Source organism: Ambystoma mexicanum, chromosome 8, assembly GCF_040938575.1.
Source record: "Ambystoma mexicanum isolate Mex_15411 chromosome 8, UKY_AmexF1_1, whole genome shotgun sequence".
Classification (NCBI taxonomy): Eukaryota; Metazoa; Chordata; class Amphibia; order Caudata; family Ambystomatidae; genus Ambystoma; species Ambystoma mexicanum.
The window spans coordinates 1,514,378,721-1,514,396,961 of NC_090929.1; the positions used below are offsets into that span (position 1 = coordinate 1,514,378,721).

The 18,241-nt window shown below is 46.9% G+C and overlaps 1 protein-coding gene across 6 annotated transcripts in view; it reads right to left on the reverse strand.

Annotated features, from left to right (window-relative positions):
• The window catches only part of SH3PXD2A (SH3 and PX domains 2A), a 1,212,758-nt gene that overhangs the window by 141,169 nt on the left and 1,053,348 nt on the right, over positions 1-18,241 (reverse strand). For 3 of the 6 annotated variants that reach the window (XM_069611721.1, XM_069611718.1, XM_069611723.1), the window contains 2 exons: positions 6,509-6,622; positions 1,754-1,774 (listed from right to left, as the gene is read on the reverse strand). In XM_069611721.1, the coding sequence (XP_069467822.1) occupies positions 1,754-1,774; positions 6,509-6,622 (135 nt within the window). The remainder of the gene's footprint in view (positions 1-1,753; positions 1,775-6,508; positions 6,623-18,241) is intronic. The other 3 variants (XM_069611722.1, XM_069611724.1, XM_069611720.1) reach the window with 1 other exon arrangement.

Sequence of the window (18,241 nt, forward strand, 5' to 3'; positions counted from 1 at the left end):
GGCAAGTAATAAACACTGCCTATTGCTTGATTGCTTGATCTTGCAGAAACGCTTGTTTCTTCCATTGCAAAATGTTGTTTTAGATTTTGCGAGTGGGGACCTGCCCATAGGTTATTTGGCCATGATTGTTTTCGGTAGAGGGCCTCCTAGACCATTTTTAAATGTTTAGGGACTTGGGGTTTCACCCTAAATTACCCAGGGTAATCCAGACGTGGACCCCTTGCTCACTGTGCTTAGAGAGGCTCAGCTTCACCTCACTGATGAGGCCCAACAAGGCTGAAACACGTGTCTGGGGTTGCTGATGGTACTCTTGTTCAGAGGAGAAATGCCTAGCATTTTGGTGTCGGGCTGCTTAGCTGGGTGGGACCAGAGTGATATGCAAATGGCTGTATATGCTCTGTAAAAGGTACTGTGAGCTCAACGTGGGTTTAGACCCTCCCGATTGGGTACCTTCTGATCGAACAGGCTATTTGTTTGTGTTCGTTCTCAGTAGAGGGGCTCCCACTCCTTTCTTTAAGGGCATGCATACGTCAATGCGCCTTTGTATGACTGTTACCATGAAATTGCACCAGCTCCTTACCCAGTTCCATTATGTCTAGAACCTCACAATCTCAAAAACACCTTCTCCAAGACATGACTACACTGCCAAAGAATTACACATTTGTTTGTTCGTTAAACACTTTGGTGATCGGAAAGGCTACTCTTTAGAGTTAGAAGAAAAAGGCGGTCAGACAGCATGGGTAAATTGAATACTGCGTCTCAATGTCAGCTGTTGTCTCCAAGATCCCAAAAGATTAACCAGTTGAAATGAATAATTGTTGCCATGTAAACGAAATTGTGGAATTATAAACAATGACATTCAAAAAATGGTATGATTATTCTTCTGTTAAGAACAGCTGTGCACGGAGGACTTTTAATGTTTGAAGATCATAGTTAATGGAACTTTTTAGGATATACCTAAAGCATGTTATGTGCCATGTTCTTGTCGTGCTGGGTCATTTGCAGTCATCTTGCCTGTGGGCAATCTCAACACTGTTTCCCCTTCCATGGGGATGGGCTGCTGGGAATCCCCCCCGTCCCCCCATCCATGCTACAAAGAGTGAAGCACCAGCAACATGCTGGGGACAGGTTTCAAAAAGAGCACAAGAGTGGCATGAAATGTTGCACCAGTGCAGGAAAGTTTGGCAAAGGCATCTGCCCCGTTCATTTAGTGCAGAAATGACATTTGCATCAATTGGCCAGTGAAAAGATAAAAATGGGTACTAGTCCATCAGCGCAAGTGCCATTGACAACCTGTCTGGCATCAGAGCAAAATTGCCTGGCACCAGGATCACTTCTGTATTCTTTCTCCATGTCTTCAAAATGGCAGCAAATCCCAGGCACATCTTGAGAAGAAGAGGGGGAGTGCTGCAGGCAGCGGGCCATGTTGGGAGAAAGCATGTGCGACTAAGACAAATATCCCAACATAACAACTTGCCTCAATGTTTCTAATGTTGAAATAGAGAATGATGCAAACTGTGGAGTCCTCCGTGCACCGCCATGACAGCTGATCAATGAATGGGGTTAAACCATGTTGGGTGGAAGGATGGGGGGGGGGGCACGAAGCTTGTTATCCCACAGCAAAGCACAGGTTCTTTGAACATCACATAGAAAGGACACCAGGGAGACCCAATCCTACTGGATCTCATTGGGGTGCATAAGCCACACCTTCTACTTATTGTTAATTATTTTGAGCACTTTAAACATCAATTACCTTTCTGAGCTGGACGGTCAACTGGGAACAAGAACAAAGCAAAATAAAGTTCAAAAAGAGTCTAATATCAGAAGGTCTAAGTTTATGAAACATTCTCTGAAGAACCAAACACAGAACGGATCAAAAGCAATCACCCCTTTCACGCATGATTTTCCCAACAACCATTTTATCCTTCATTTGGCTGAAACAAAAAAAATGTATGAATGTATTCCCAATTATGATGGGGCAACTACTGTAAATAAATAAGTAAAGACTGGAATGTAAAGTGAGCAGTATCAATACATGTTTCACCAGAGGATGTTTCCATCCCATCTGCATGCTGGTACAACAGCCCACATGTCTACAAAATGTAAATGTTCGATCCCGCGTAGGGTCTGTACTTATGGCTCACTATTTATTTATTTATTTAAATTGTTTTGTTATAGTGCGCTTGATACCTGAGTTTGGTTTCTAAGCGCGGATCTGGGATTCAAAGCGCTGCTGCTCAACGTGATATTGCTTCCAAGACCAGCACGTTGCCCCTGTCCAACATGTCTGCAAGGTTTGTACATATGTAGTAAAAGCGAGAGCGATACGAAAAGTCACCTTCGTGGTGATTCAGGATTTCATTGAACCTGCTCTCTCTCTTTCACATCTGGTTGGCGTCAGCCTATGAACCACAATCAGACCTCAAAAACCTCTGTCTAAAGGATATGCTGTCGCTTTAAGAACTTTCAGAATGCTGGCGGTCTACCGTGCCTTTTTTCAATGCATAACCAAGGATCGGTGTCCTGAAGAAGCGACAGTAAGGTAAGGACTAAGGCAACCTTTATCGCCACGATTGCAATTTTAAATTAAATTTCTCTATCCCAGTCACCCTAATTTATCTCTTTTCTCACTGATTGGGACCGGACCATAAAAACCAAACCTGTACCCTAGGCGGAGGAAAGAGAATATACACACCCAGAGCAAGCAGGACAAATCCAAAGCACATCCTGGTGAAGAGGTAACGCCTTCTTCCCTAGAAAGGCCACTGGTCCATCCTCAGCTTTGATGGAATGTGAGCGACATGTCTGTGGAACAGCGACGCCCTGAATGTCATCCAATTCAAAAATGCAGTGGACAAAGCACCGGTCAAGGTAGCTTTAGCTGCCTGGTTTCCTAGAGGAAGATACCATTTCTTTTTTTAAAAAGGTGCCCTAGCAGATCTGGGGTCTGGCGAAGATGCAGGATTGGTTGGTCTGGTCTACCATAAGCAGGGAATAGGCGCTCCATATCGGTCTGAGGCAAAAGGGGGCAATCAGGCTCATCACCGCCCTCTGGCTCTGTCAGAACTTGGCATGAGTCCAGTGGACTTGCAGGAGGGCTGCAAAGTCAGAGCATTGGGAGACAGGCTGAGGAAGAGAGGATCCTGCCAACCATCTCTGTCCCTTTGCCATGCGGGAGGCGCGCAGGGACAGCAGGCCTTCTGCTCTGTTGCAAATACCCGATATGAAGGACATCTTTACCACTCATGAGAGGCATAATGTCATCTGCTCGGAGGCACATTCAGGAACAAATTGTCTATGCGCTGGATCCTTATGGGCAGGGGCTGGAGGGGCAATGATGTACCTCCATGCTTATTCATGGAGGGAAAGAAGAACACATTGTAGGGGCTGGAAATATCACCCTGAGTTCCAGAAGAGTGATATTTTCTAAAGTGCAATAAGCTCTCCCCCTCTATTATGAGATGGTAAATGAAGTAATCAGCGGGTGTCTGGGTAAGGAAAGGAAGCCAACAGATAAGCGAGCCAAGGCATGCACACCGCAGCACTCCTTGCGCTTGCTGTCGGCTCCCTCATACCCATTTGAAGGTGACGCTTCGGCTCGGTCATCAGCCAACCTGAAGGCATGTATCTCAGCAACATGTCCAGGTTAGAATTCAGTAAACATCTCCAAGTCCCCCCAATTCAGCAGACTGCTACTTGCTAAAACAGTGGAAGCCTTCATTTGCTGCCACTGCAAACCCACATTAAGGGGGAAAGTCTACATTGCGTCTGCCATGCCTTAGAATGCTTGTTCAAATGTATCAATAGACACCCTTCCTTTATTTCTAAGTGCAGTAACCATTGAAGAATTGTATTTTATTTATTTATTGGACATTTGTATGGTGCCTATACAGTAGAAAGTGTTTACAGGCACCACAAGTGGGGAGGGGGGAAAAGATGAAGATAACAGTCCTACTAGGTCTTGTGACATTCGGATCATGCAAGTGCAGCGAGAGGATAGAGCCCTGAGGGACGCCGCAGGTAGAGAGTGAGGCAGTGGAGAGAAAAGGGCCCAGTTGGACGTGGCAGGGCCAATTTGACAAGAAGGAGGTCAACCAGGCCAGTGCCAGGTCTGTGATGCCCAGAGTATCTCAAAGTCGGTTTAAGAGGGTGTCGTGATTGACCATGTCGAAGGCAGAGGACAGAGCAAGGAGGATGAGGACAGAGGGAGAGTTGGAATCAAGGTTGGAGAACAAGTCATCAAGGATGTTCAGGAGAGCAGTTTCCATGGCCAGGTTTCGCAGCATGACCAAATCGTCTGGTTTTAGAAATGTCTATTTATCATCCAGGGCCATATAAGAATGTGGCGAGGCCCAAGGAATAAAGGAATGCTCAATGACCAAGCTCTCCATTAAAAGTAAATACTTTGGTTGCGATGGATGGAAAATCTTCAATTAATGATAACGACTGACAATTGCTATGGATAGCCTTTCATTGTTATTTGCCAGCTGTTACAAAAAGGGATAAAACCATATGAAAATGTGTACTTGCCCCATTTGAAAAAAAACGTCTACTCTGAACTGCTGCGTCACCTCTTCTGCATATGATGTCAAGCTACCGCAGACATGTTTCGGCACCTCTTCTGCATATGATGTCAAGCTACCGCAGACATGTTTCGGCATCATCAGTGCAGCAGAGTGTGGGGCTCGAACTTCAATGCGTTTGCTTCCACAATGGGAGCAAACACATGAAGGCCCATTTAAGGACCCTGGAACACATGTGCAGTCTGTCTCCTGGCACTGAGGGCTGAAGCGGACACTGTGCCTGGCAAGGTGTTCCTCTTGCAGGTGCCACCGCTCTTGTATCCCATGGTGAAGTCCATGGTTAGCTTCCGTACCCATCGTTTAAGTGATGTGGATGAAAGACTGGTACACAGAGGTCTTGGATGTATTCCAGAACTAGACACGCAAGAACTCTGCAGCTGAGGGTTACAATGCACGAGATGCAGGGTCCACGCGACTCAGCTGCTGTAAACATAGGATGCAATGCATGAAGCTGGAGAAATGCGCCACGAGGAACAACCAAATGGAAAATTCACCTTCAAGGAAGAAGCAACAACTGTAGAATGTCCTGACCCGCCCGGGGATGGAAGAACCGGCACTGGCACCGACATTCTAAAAGTTATCAATGCAACAGCTTCTCATTTAAAGATACTTTTCCAAAATGCCTGGGGGTCACAGGCTGGCACTTAACAGTTGGTAAGGGGGGAGAGCAAGACATGAGAGAAATTTGTAGTGATTTCTGCAATGTAAAAACCCTCAGACGCCCCAGAACTCTTCTTGAAGTCAACATGGAATAAGATTCCTGGCATGGCATGGTCCAATTAAAAGAAGCCCTCCATTAGGTGCCCTGTGTCCATGGGGCTATTGTTTCTGGGCAATTTTACTGCAGACTTTAGCAATACGAGCACCTCACTGCTAAGAGGAGCAAGGATGAAATCACTTCTGGGTGGAGAGGCCATACTTGGGTTCACTGAACTCTATCTCTGGTTCCTTCTAACTTCTGATTGGCCAGATGGGGTGCAGCCTCTGCTCCTGCACTAAGCGCGCCATTAGAAACCGTGTTTCAGCAAATGTTAGCAAAGTGCAATACAGGGTTGTGGGGTGCGATGGTTCCCTCACCAACCTGTACCCGAAGAACCTCTAGGCTGAGACAGTGGTCCCCTCTTGAATTGAACATTTCAATTGCCTTCAGGGTTGCATCTAGTCTGGGACAGTGTCAATGATATACGTGTCTGTCTTCGGAGCTAACTGATTTATGGTCTAAAATCCCAACTAAAATAATTCATTTAGCATACACCTACGTGGCCTTAAAGGGATGGTCTAGTAAAAATGTTTATTTAAAAAATAGATAGGCCACATAAAAAAAAAATACTAGCATCCTCCGTTTTAAAACTTCCTATGTAAAATTTTGAGCTATTCAAGCTCAAAATTCGAAAAAGCAAGCACAAGGGCGCAGCCATTTTGTGAAATGGAGGCCCTCCTGTGCTGGCTTTTGCTTTTGCGGCACTAATGAAGGAAAAGCCAGCCAGCTGTAGTAAACAAAGTCTACCGCTGGGTGGCTTTCCCTTCATTAGTGCCGAGACTCGGAGGACGCGGACCGGAGACCAGAGCAGGAAAGCTGCAGCTGAATCTCGGTAAGTGCTATTTATTTATTTTTTACAAAAAATAAGCACTAGCTGCGGTTTTTTTTCTAAGTTTTCCGGGCTGGAGGAGCCCGGAAAACTTAGAAATAAAACCGCAGCTTTAAAAACATTGTATTTATGTTTGCGGTCGCTTTTGAAGCGACCGCAAACATAAATACAACGTTATTGTGTTGGAAAACGCTGTGGTTTTTCTTTCTAAGTTTCTCAGGCTCCTCCGGCTCGGAGGAGCCTGAGAAACTCGGAAAGACGCGTGTACAATGTCCAGCAAGACAGAGTTAGACGTTATGAGACGTCGGCAAGAGACATACTCCATTGAGTCCGTACCTTCGCCCAGCTTCGATGTGTTGATGTCGGAATCATCTCTCGTCCCATTTTGACACTCCAGGTAAGTGGCGGGGACCCAGCCCTGCTCCTCAGAAGTGCTCACGAACCACCACCCTGAAAGATAAGAAAACACAAGCCTAGTAAATCACTGCAGGAAAGAGCATGAGGACGACCCACAAACACACCAATGCCCAACTTTGCTTTGAACAGCCTACTACTGTGTAACATTGTATTGTATTTGGTATTTATATAGCGCCCTTTCCCCATTTGTAAGGCCTCAATGCGCAACATGGTCTGGTTATCATTCCAGGACCAGGTGCATTAAGATTCTAACATCATGAAAAGAAGAGGAAATTCAATTTAGCAAAGATCTTGCATAGAACACATGCTTTATCCATCTGGCATAGTGTAAACAGATCTGGCCCATTGTTTTCAATGTAGCAGCATATGGTGCTAAATATGCACGCTTTGTTCCAGGAATCGGATGTTTTATGTCTGCGGCACAAACAAAAACAAGTTAATGCATTGCACGGGTGCAAAGCCGGTAGTGGCTGGAGAACACATGCTCGGTCTTTGTGTTCACGCAGACTAGGCACATAGTAAAATGGTGCAATTACGGACAAGTGCATTAAGCCACTACTACAGTTGTGTCCTTACGTGCTGGGAGCATTATATTGCTTAAGTCGCTACTGCGGGCAATGTTATGGATTTTCAGGTGTGCAGTACGTGGTGGGTGTGGGTTACCTGCGGTGGAACATGGACAGTTTGGAAACTATATAGATTTCGATCGCATCCTTGGTTGCAGGATCTCCATTCTGCAGCTCTCCAAACTATGGCTGCCGTGATTCCTCACCACTGACTGTGCTGGCTAGGGTTGATGGGAGTTGTAGTCAACAACAGGTGAGTCCACATTTGTAGACCCCAGCTTTATCGAAAAGAGAATGGTCGTGCAGCATGAAAGCAATATCGAGACTGTATAGCTGGGTCAATATGAAGTCTGGGTCCGCAGCTATGGGGATGGGAAGGCAACTATCAGTCATTGGAGTGTGAACAACATCTTCAATGAGAACTGGGGATTATATAGGAAGACAGATTCGTGCATCAAGTAATGGCCAACATACTCTACTTGAATGGGTGTATAATGGGGCCCCCATTACAGAACCGGGCAGCCTTGGATGTTCGAACAGGACGGTCCAAAAGACCTGCTTATTTGAGTGGAGTGTGCGCCGGCAGGTAATTCCCACCCCCAGAGACTACTACTTATTTACACTGGGAGGAGTGCAGCATATCTGCAAGGGGGCATGTCCCAAGCAGATATGCGTTCCCCCCTAACTCTGGCAACACTGTTACTCTGTGGGAGGCAGTGAGAACACCTCCCAGATCTACACCAGCAATTAAAGGCAGCTCTACTTATCAGTGGTTTTCCGGCAGGGATGTAGAAGGGAGAAAATATGCCCCTCTGTCTTTCCGACATCTGCCATAGCACGGGACCGTACAGGCCCGAATATCTACATTTCACTGAATACCATTTCACTGAATGAGAAATCTTTGAAGTTTTTTTTCTTCGAAATTTGGTCGGTTATGTGGTTACATTTTAAAACAGATGGGGTTGGGGCAAGGGTATAGGATAAGATTGGGGAAAGAGTGTGGTCTCCCCCCGCATAATGAAAATATAATTTGGAAAATGTCACCATTAGGATAAATGGATTCGGTGAAATCACATACATCCGTACAGACCTTCATGAGGTAACCCAGAAAGCCCATTTCATGGCGGGGTCACACAAAGCCCAGCAATGGGATTTCCACATGGTCTGCAGTGGGAGTGCGGGCAGAAATGGAACGACTGGCTTGTTTCTGCACTTAGATCAGGGGGGGGGGCGATTACCTTTCATTGCACTTTGCATATTAAGGGCCTGGATCTTTTCCTATGGTTCCCATTAGTCCTCTTTCTTGTCCTGCGATGTCCTGCATTAAGACTTCACACTGAACTCTCCCTACACCCCGCCCAGAGGGGTAAAGTTTGTGCCCCCTTTCAGTAATAATCCCTGGCTCCTTCCTTGCGCTCTCAATGACGTCCTTGCATGCAGCGCAACCCAGCAACGGCCTGAACCAACCACCAAAGGCGTCTTTGGGCTGTTTTCAGGCTTCCATACCAGCCGTTGGCGAGTCAGAAATGGTGCGCGGAGCACTGAGGCGGGCGAGCGCCTTTATGCCTGCCTGACAGCTTGCCCCTTTGGACTGCTTATAGGACATATATCGGAAATAAAGTGTCCCTTTTTATCTTTGGGATGTACATATTGAGAGCTATTGTGGAGGGCAATCTGTGTGCTCCCCAATTCCCAGGGACTTGGGCAAACAGTTTTTTGGTCGCAGCAGGTGGGCTCCGGGCCCCCAGCAGTATCATAGTACGAAGGTTAATTAACCAGTATCCGTGAATCACCTCCCTCCACAAAGATGTTCAGGACCTTAAGAACTGTACCCATTGACCTCTAAACCAACTACCTACCATTATCAAGAAACGGTTCCCTGGCAAGCGAAGTGGCAAGGCAACCACCTGGTGCTAGAACTGCACAAAGTAACGTAGCGGAGGAACTGCAGAAGATGATCATAACGGGAGGGAAGCGGCCTGGAGTCCCTTCGCAGGTGATATCTTCAAGACACCGACACGGGGAGATAGCCATGTTCTTCGGAACATCCCATATGTGTTTGCTACCATACAACACACATTTATAATTGACAGAATATGCAAATGTTCAGACCCCCCCCTAGATCAAATACTAAGGTGGAGGCTATCTAGCAAGTTAACAGACGTTGCAGAGTCAAATCCAAGCATAGCCCCAGAGTAATTGTTGCTTGCTTTGACATTTCCCAGAGACCACTGGAAGGGGTCATCCTCGTGTCACGGTTTACTCTAGGTCCTGAAACACACGGATGGCCCGCACTGCACTGAAAGATATCCCGGGACACACCTGATGCAGATGGCAAGCTGTCTGGACTTGTGGATAACGCCATCAGCTGGCCCACTCGCAGCAGACAATACACAGACAGGCTCCAAAGCATCCCGCTCTTAACCAATCAAACGCGGCACAGCAAGGCGAGGGCCACAGGCATGAGCATACAAAGATGGAAGCGCACATGACGGGTTTTTATCTCTGCAACGGCAACTCGACAAAGTCCTGCAAAGCAAAAGGTTTCAACTGCAAGCACTCGAACTTGTATGTGTTACTTAAAGCCCTTTAGAACACTTACCTATGATGACCCCCCCCCCTCCCACCCGTCCGGGGGAAAGCATGTGGCCAATCAGGTGGCTGGAAAAGCAGACGGAATCAATCAGTAAGCACCCACAGTCTATACGCCACTTGCGTGCTCCCGGGGGTGTCTAGCAGTTCCTTCAGCCCTGGTGCCCCAGGCTCCCTGCCCCCTCCACCACTCTGCATCTCCTGCAGGACCGCATGGATCCCACTGCACCCCCGCAGCCGCTGCCTTATCTGCTCAAGGAAGCCCAGCCCACGTTGCTTCCAGATGCTTTCCATCTAAACCCCAAAAAATGGGAATTACTTCTCTAACTATTTTGCTGGCCATCTGCGTTGGCAGTTTTTTTTAAATGTTAATGTTAATGTTAAAGGATATTTGTACCGCGCACTATCACCACCGGAGTGGTCCCCTGGCGCTCTGGCAGCTCTAAAAGAGGGAGGGAGAGGTGGGTTAGTGGGTGGAGGCTGGAAAAGTGCACGATTGGAAATTTGGCATGCGCAAAACCCGCAGAGCCCACTCCCCTAAAAAAAATCTAAACTACTCCACAGACGGAGCACCAGAGTGCTAATAGAAACTAACCCCTAATCTAGCCAGTGCCGCGCAGGGGGAACCCCGCAGTCCAAGGCGGGGGCCAATAACCTGTGCCCCATGGCAGACAGGACAGGGAGAGAGGGCAATAACACCCCATAGTGTGAAACCCCCCTCTCCCTCTCCTTTCAGTTTCGTGCTAGCCACGAAGACGCCTGGAGCCAGGCAGGAGGAAGGGCAAGGTGGAAACACCACCTTGTCCCCCTCACCAGAGAGGTGCTAAGCACCCAGGGAAGGGCAGGAGACAGGTAGGGAATAACAAAGGAAGCACCCCAGGGTGCAACATGCCGTCCGCCCCAGCCGGCTGGGGGCTGGGCAACAGAGCGCCCACACAGGCAGAAGAAAGCCCAGGGCCCGCCCCTGGACTATATACGGAGCTGCATTCGCAGCAAGAAAGCAGGATCCAGTTTGGGACCCTGAGTACTTTGCTCACGCCCATCCCACCCAAGAAAAAGGGAGAGAAGAAGGGAAAGGAAGACAGGGTACCGTACTGTCGTGGGGCAAGGAAGGCGGCACGGGCCAGAGGACGCAACCTCGGGACCTTGTGCCCAAAAGTACACATTAGCTTTGTGGTTATTGTGATTATTTTGTTTATTATCATATATTGATGAGCAATAAATAACCCATGCCCTTTTTATTGCCAACACTCACCCAATGTTTATTGTGGTACTTGGGGGCGTGGGGGGGAGGGGATTATTGATGTTTTACCTGTCTACCTCTGGGTCTACCGGTTATTGGGGCGAACAGGGCCGCAACGCCCCTGAGTGGCAGAGCTCAGTCTGGCGGGCCATTATCATCCCTGTCCTCCTCAAATGCCTGCACTATGTTATCATCCAGAGCAGTGGTAGAAGTGTACCGAACCAAGCAGTGGAACTGTGGTATCGACAGGGGAGAGGGTACGTGGAAGCCTAGTGCCACACGTGACACGGTGTTGCGGCCAGGGCATTGCACTAGTCTAAGTGACCAGTAACTAAGGCTCCTATTACAACGTTACACTTGAACAAGGACATCAATGGACACATATTCTGTATAGAATGGTGAATATGGTCATAAAAAGTAGAGGAATGGTAAACAGAAAAAAAAAAAAAGTAGTGGAACAGCGCCCCGACCGTTCCCGCTCACTTCGATCACTGATCCAGAGGAAGAGAGTGCATGGCCAATCAGATGGCACAGAATGGGGTGGAAACCTCCAGGTTCTGCCCACGTTCTCCACGACCATCTCTGCATCTCCTCCTGGCACCATCTTTGTATCATCACTCCTTCGCGAATCCTCCATGCCAACCCTGCTCGCCCATGGACCCCTGTCCCCAGAGCTACCCCCACTGCCTCAGCCATGCCCCTTTTCACCCCACTTGCCTACCTCAGGCCTCTGTGCCACAGCTCCCGCCCACCGCCTTCATGGCTGCCAGGGAAATAGTGAAGGGACTCACTGCATTCCCTTACTTCGAGGGCGGCCATCTTGTTTTATTTTGTTAGCACCGTAGGGAAATGCCTTAGGGTGCTAATAGCGATAAGCCAGTATTTTGGGATTTCATTTTAAATGATCAGTTCGGTTCAATTGAGAATATTGTGCATAAGCAACCGGCACCAATGATTTGAAAACATACAGCACAGGATTGGAACAGCAGTGCGTTTGCGATAGGGGTCCAGTGCTCACCCATTACGAGGTGATGTTCCAAGATTACTGTATGCCACTGAGTTGTTCCTGACTCACCACAATCAGGATGACGTAAGGAGTCCTGGTTGCTCCAACAAGGGAGAAAAAAATGGGGGTCACGTCAAGGCTTACGTGAAAACGTGTCCCTGGCAGTCGTCAAAAGCAGAATTCACATAACATTTGCAAGCATGATTCCCACAGCACACTTAAGGCAGCATTCCAAGACGACATAACACGGTGCACACACTGCAAACGTCTCACTGCAACAAGTAGAAGATCTAACATTGTAAAGGGTATGCCTCTGGGTTGGAAGAGCGACTGCAGTATGAGGGCCATAATCAGTCAGCCCACTTCTGACACGCAGTGTCAAACACAGACTGAATAATGCATCCGAGTGCATGCAGTGGAGTGGCCTGACATCCTATAAGTAGCCTCGACTTTCTGCTTTCCGTCGCTGCCTCTATTTTCTAAATCCTGGTACTGATTTATCAGGGTGTGTTAAATGTTGCTCAAAGGGTAGTGAAGTGTCTCAAAGATAAGGTAAACAAGCATTGGCAATGCCAATAGTTTGGGTGTTTGTGTTTGGCATGCGAAAGGCACATGCCAGTCACTCCTGTAGTGGCATTCACTTGCCATTTATGTAAGCAGGTGCAAAATGCTGCAAGTACCGAGGTATCTTGTAGCAGTGGCTGGCAAATGCCTAATACATATGCGCAAGCCAAAACTGTTGGCTTTGCCAATGCTTGTTGTTTAACAGGATTGCACTGAAGGACACCCATAGTGCTCATAAATGGAGTGTCTGAAGAGAGACCTGGTAGACATTTCTATTACACCAGTAGCGGGTTTACAGCTCCAATTAAGTCGTTAACTCTGAGATGATTGCTTTGAAAAAACACTGGCAGGCACTTTGAGTGGAAAGGTTGATGGTAAGGCTTGATAAAAGCAAACAAAAAGAGATCCCAGCCGGAAGTGTTTTTTTTTAGCTGGGAGGAGGTGCAGGAACTTGGTGGGAATGGCCATAGGGATTAGCCTGGCCATGGGCAGTCAATGAGTGGGCAAATAACCAAACACCGACAAGCTGTGTGCCCTGCCTCATATGCCATTTCTCCCTATCTGTACTCTAATGCTATAGTGTTGGTGTATAGGTGGTGCGAGCGTCACCCGCTAGCCCAAACTAAAAAGATGAGCATTGTTTTTTTTCTGCAGAACGAACGTAGAAACAACGCATGTAAAAGATCAGACGGTTCAGTCAACGCACGCATCGCAAAAGCAACAAGAGGGCTACAGGTTTACTTGTGCCACCTCTGCGTGAACCCTGTGTCTCTGGGAACACAGATATACTGGAAATATATTTGGCACATTTATGAAAATGGAAACCTTAACTTAGATTACTTGTCACTTAAAACCCAGGGGAGTAACTATCTTGCAGACAGTACAGGGTGTGGCTGAATCCCCAAGTTCGTAAATGGGAACTAAAAACACTAGCCAGGAGAACACAACATCCTTGCCCCAACCCCTGCTCACAAGACAACCAACCACGCTCACCCAAAAACAGTATGGATGCCCACTGGGAATATGCAAAGACAACCAATCCCACACACCCCAGTACAGTATGCATGACCACAAGGAATATTCCAGGACAATCAACACCACTCGCTCCAAGATAGCAGGGATGATCGCCTGGAATATTCCAGGACAATCAACACCACTCGCTCCAAGATAGCAGGGATGATCGCCTGGAATATTCAAGGAAAGCAAACAATGCTCACTCTGGGAGGTGTGGATGACCCCTCAGAAGATTCAGGGACAACCAACACAACTCACTCCGGGAATCATTTTGGGCAATCAACTCTGCTAACCACAAAACACCTCAAAGCAGTATGGATGACCACCAGAAAAAGTGAAGGACAAACAACCCTATTCACAATGGGACAGTATGTTTGGCCACCAGGAATATTCAAGGAGAACAATATCCGCTCACCATGAGACAGTGTAGATGACTGCCAGTAATATCCTATGACAACCGAACCCACTCACCATGGGACATCATGAATGACCACTAGGAACATTCAGTGATTACCAAACCCACTCATCCTGGGACAGTATGGATGATTGCTAATTATATTCCAGGTTGACCAACCCTGCTCACCTGAGCGAGTATGGGTGACCACCAGGAATATTCAAGGACAATCAACCCCACTTACTCTGGCAAAGTATGGTCAACTGCCTGAAATATTCTGGGAAAACCAACCCACCTCCCCCCAGGACAGCGCCACCAGGAATAATCAAAGGCAATCAACACCCTTCACTTCGATACAGTATGGATGATGACCAGGAATATTGAAGAAAAAACAGTCTTGCTTCCAACTGGACAGTACGGATAACCACCAGGAATACTCAAGGACAACCCAATGACCTGAAGGTCATCTGTGAGCCAGGGACCACCAAATGGCAAAAGTAAGAATCTCAAGATACAGGTCCATGAGACTTTGCTGCACTCGAGGAAACCTTTCGCCAAAGATCAAATAGGCTCCAAGTTAGCAGGTGAGGTAGTGAGCCTCAAGGTTCTGGGAAATAGGTTAAATTGATTCAGAAACCACCCCCCATTACCACTTCAGTACAACTAAGCAGTCAAACGCTGCTATAGGTCACTAGTGGTTAGAGCCACAAGGCTCTGTCCTTGTGTTCACCCTGAAAGTGTACCTGATCCACACTTGAGAAGATCACATCAGAGAAGAAAGCAATGGGCTGGCCCATTTCCACTAGAGAAAAAGTGAAGGGGATTAGTGGAGATAAACTGGAAGAGAATGCATCTTACACAGGAAATAAATCAGAAAAAAGATTATGAAAATGAGTAATGCAAGGTTAATGCAAGGTCAATTGGTAAAAAAATAAATACTGGGGGGAATGCAGCTCAACGGGAAAATACTGTGTCAAACTGAAGCATCTAGTGCAAAAAGGAACATATGAAACCAAAGACTTTGAGTCTGGTTGTCGAAAATACACAGTACAGAACAAGATACTCCCAGATGGGAAATTAAATTACATTAACAATGCTCAAAAGTGAAGCTTGCTTGACATTAGGAAAATTTGAAACCAAATGAATCCCATTTGGCAATTAACAAAATTCCAGCAAGTGATGACATGAGTGTATTACAGCAAATTGGCTAAATAAGGCAAGCCAGGAGTGAAGATCACAGGAGGGTAATTATGCAGAAAAATGTAATGACATTAGTAGAACCCTGGCCCATGGCTAGAGTGGCGGCAATTAACTAGAGCACCGTAAGGCGATCTATTACTGCACCCCGACACCAATAACCAAAAAGACTTGACTGGGGCATGTTCAGGAATTACTTACTGGGTGCACATTTGCAGCAAATGGTGTAAAGTATCCCGAGGATGGAAATTAAGTACCAACCCTTGCGCCACTCCTCTGAGCAGCCACTTAACTCTGGCCACCATCTTCTCATTATGCCCCAAAAGAGCAAAGTCATGACAGCAGCACTTCTACTCCTCCCTGAGCTATGCATGCCTGTGGCACCTGACGAGTGTGGGTATGCTCCTCTAGTTAATAGTGTGGAGACTTTGATCTGCCTCTTCTCAAAATGGCAGCCATAAGGCCACCTGGAAGACCAGGACCTTTCAAGGGAAGCCTCTGGATCCCACAAACACAGCTGCACAAAGCTCAAACACTACAAACAGCACAAATTGACACTTGTCCCCATCCGAGTATTGTCAAGCCCTGGCAGGACTTCAATCCTGTGGCTGTGATGGTACGGTAATTCGCAAAAGGAACCAGGTGCTATGGGATAACTTTTCGATGCACTTCCATGAAGGTAAAACTATAAAGTGCGATGGTGAGAAAGAGGTGGTTATGCAGTATTTCACATTAGCTCAGCACATTAATGTGCAAATCCCCTTTATACACAAAAAGTTAGGTTGATATCTTTGCTTTCTTCTTGAGCCCTTCCATTAAGCACAGATCTATATAATGTATAAATAATTGGTTATTTATTACTCACTTAATACCCAGAGGTTTCTAAGCACGGACCCAGGGATCGAACCTGTGTTGATCCACGTCATCTTGCTTTCAAAGCGAGCGTGTTGCCCCTGAGCTATCCTCCCAAGCCTATATAATGCACTTAGGCAGGAGACATACATCCACTGACCCAAGGGAAGGTGGATTCTAGGAACCTCTTGCCTTTCTTTCCACCAGCTGCAGGAATGGGATGTAAGACCACGCTCCACTTTTAGGTGGATCTTTCATCTCAACCACGGACAGATGGATCTCCTTTTTTCCAGGAGGCATTTATGAGCTTATCTCACTGATGTGAACAGCCAGATATGATGGAGTGTTTTGGGAAATTGAGCCCCGTCCAAGGAGCCTATTTTTACACAGCAGTCTAATAACATACAAGCCACATGCAGCTCCACATCAATCCGTGATCAAGGTTGCAGGTAAATTCGCCACGGGCCAACATTCAGCAGATGTCGTTGAAGCAGAATTGGTTTTAAAATATCTTCCCTAATGAAAGGATAAGTGGAGCACTTAATTTCAAAGGATGCCGCGCATCGTCCTAAATTCTCATTAGCCGCATTTGCTAATGCCGGCCTAGAGCTGAACGCAGTTTAGGGTGCCAGCGGGGGAGAAGCTGCTCTGATTACGCAAACACATACAAAATGCAAAATCCAAAATGAATATTCAATCCATGACCTACTAAATTCAAAGGGAATCCTCACTGTTCCGCCCAGCCCTCGGCTCCCAGGAATCAACTCAGGGACCGAGTGCAGGAGCAGGATTTAAATTCAAAATTCAGGATACTGCACAAATACACATTTGGGTTTGTAAGCAATAACAGTGCAGGTTCAGAGAAATGGAACGCTAAAAAGGGGCGCACACAAAGGAATCTGAGAAGCGGACTGCGCTGTCGCGCTCTAAAGCCTATGTTATATTATGTAACAAATGAGAAGACAGAGCAGACCCACATTCAGCTCAGAGAGACAATCAGGAAGACGAGCATCTAAGGCAGACCGACGGATCGGGCATATTCCGGAGCCCCCTCATAGAGTCAGACATACCGAATATTTCAGATCAGACAGGGATGGAGTCAAAAAGAGGCTGCAGGTTTCATACTACAAACACTATAGTACTGGTGATCCCAAGGCTGCCTGATCTCTTTGTAAACCAGGCCATTTCTAAATGGGTGGCATGTCATTTCCAAGCCTTATTTAATTCCAGGTGACCCATGTTAATCTGACCTTTCATTACTTCTGGGTGACCCCTTGGCACTCACTACCAGGCACAGTGCTGCTCTCTTTTGAAAAAGATACTCTCTTTGTGGCAGCAGGCATTTTTAAATGTCATCTGAACGGAAGCGGTCTCCCCTCATCCTTTCTTCTGGGCACTTCCTGCCACTCACCTATCTCTCTCCCCTCTGGGGAAAATGGAGAAGGGTGTGTGGCTAGACGGTCGGCCTGCCATGCAAGCCAGAGCAGGAACATATCCTGAACAACAAATGGATAGAGCAGAGAGGACGACTAGTAAGATAATTAGATCAGGGGAACAGCTAGACCAGGCGGACATGTAGACCAGAATGAAAGCTAGATGAAGCAGGAGCTGAATGAAGCAAATTAACTGTCCAGACAGATATATTTGTCAGACCAATTAATCAGACAGATAGATAGCCCAGCCAATTAGCTAGACCAGACCAAGGGCTCCACCACATGGATAAACCAGACAGAATATTGAAGAATGATGGAAAGAAAGTTTTGAATCAATCATAGCCTCTGGCATTGCTCTGGTAAACCCTCAAAACCATTGCTTGTAGCCTGTTGTGTCCATATGAAGGAGCACAATCATATGTAAACCAGGATTCGTCCCGCGCTAGAAGGGGCCATCCATATCCATACCTTACTGCAAACCTTGAAGGGAGGAAGAGGAGGAATCTGTGTTTATGGTGAGTACATAGGGCGATTCTTTTACTGGGGACGGATTATGGAAGGAGTATTTCTTTACCCCATTGTAAGCCACGCCAGTGTTCCAGGGGGTGGGTGAGTGCGCATGGATATCCCGTTAGTTGGGGGCCAAGAGAGACTACCCGTACAAAGAGCCTTTAAATCACAACCTGACGTTTTGATTCTTTAATCATTTATGACTGCTAGACGGGGCACAGATAAGTCGTATTTTACCCCCTACGTTTTGAAGTTGGAAGTAATTTTTTTTTTGCGGGAGA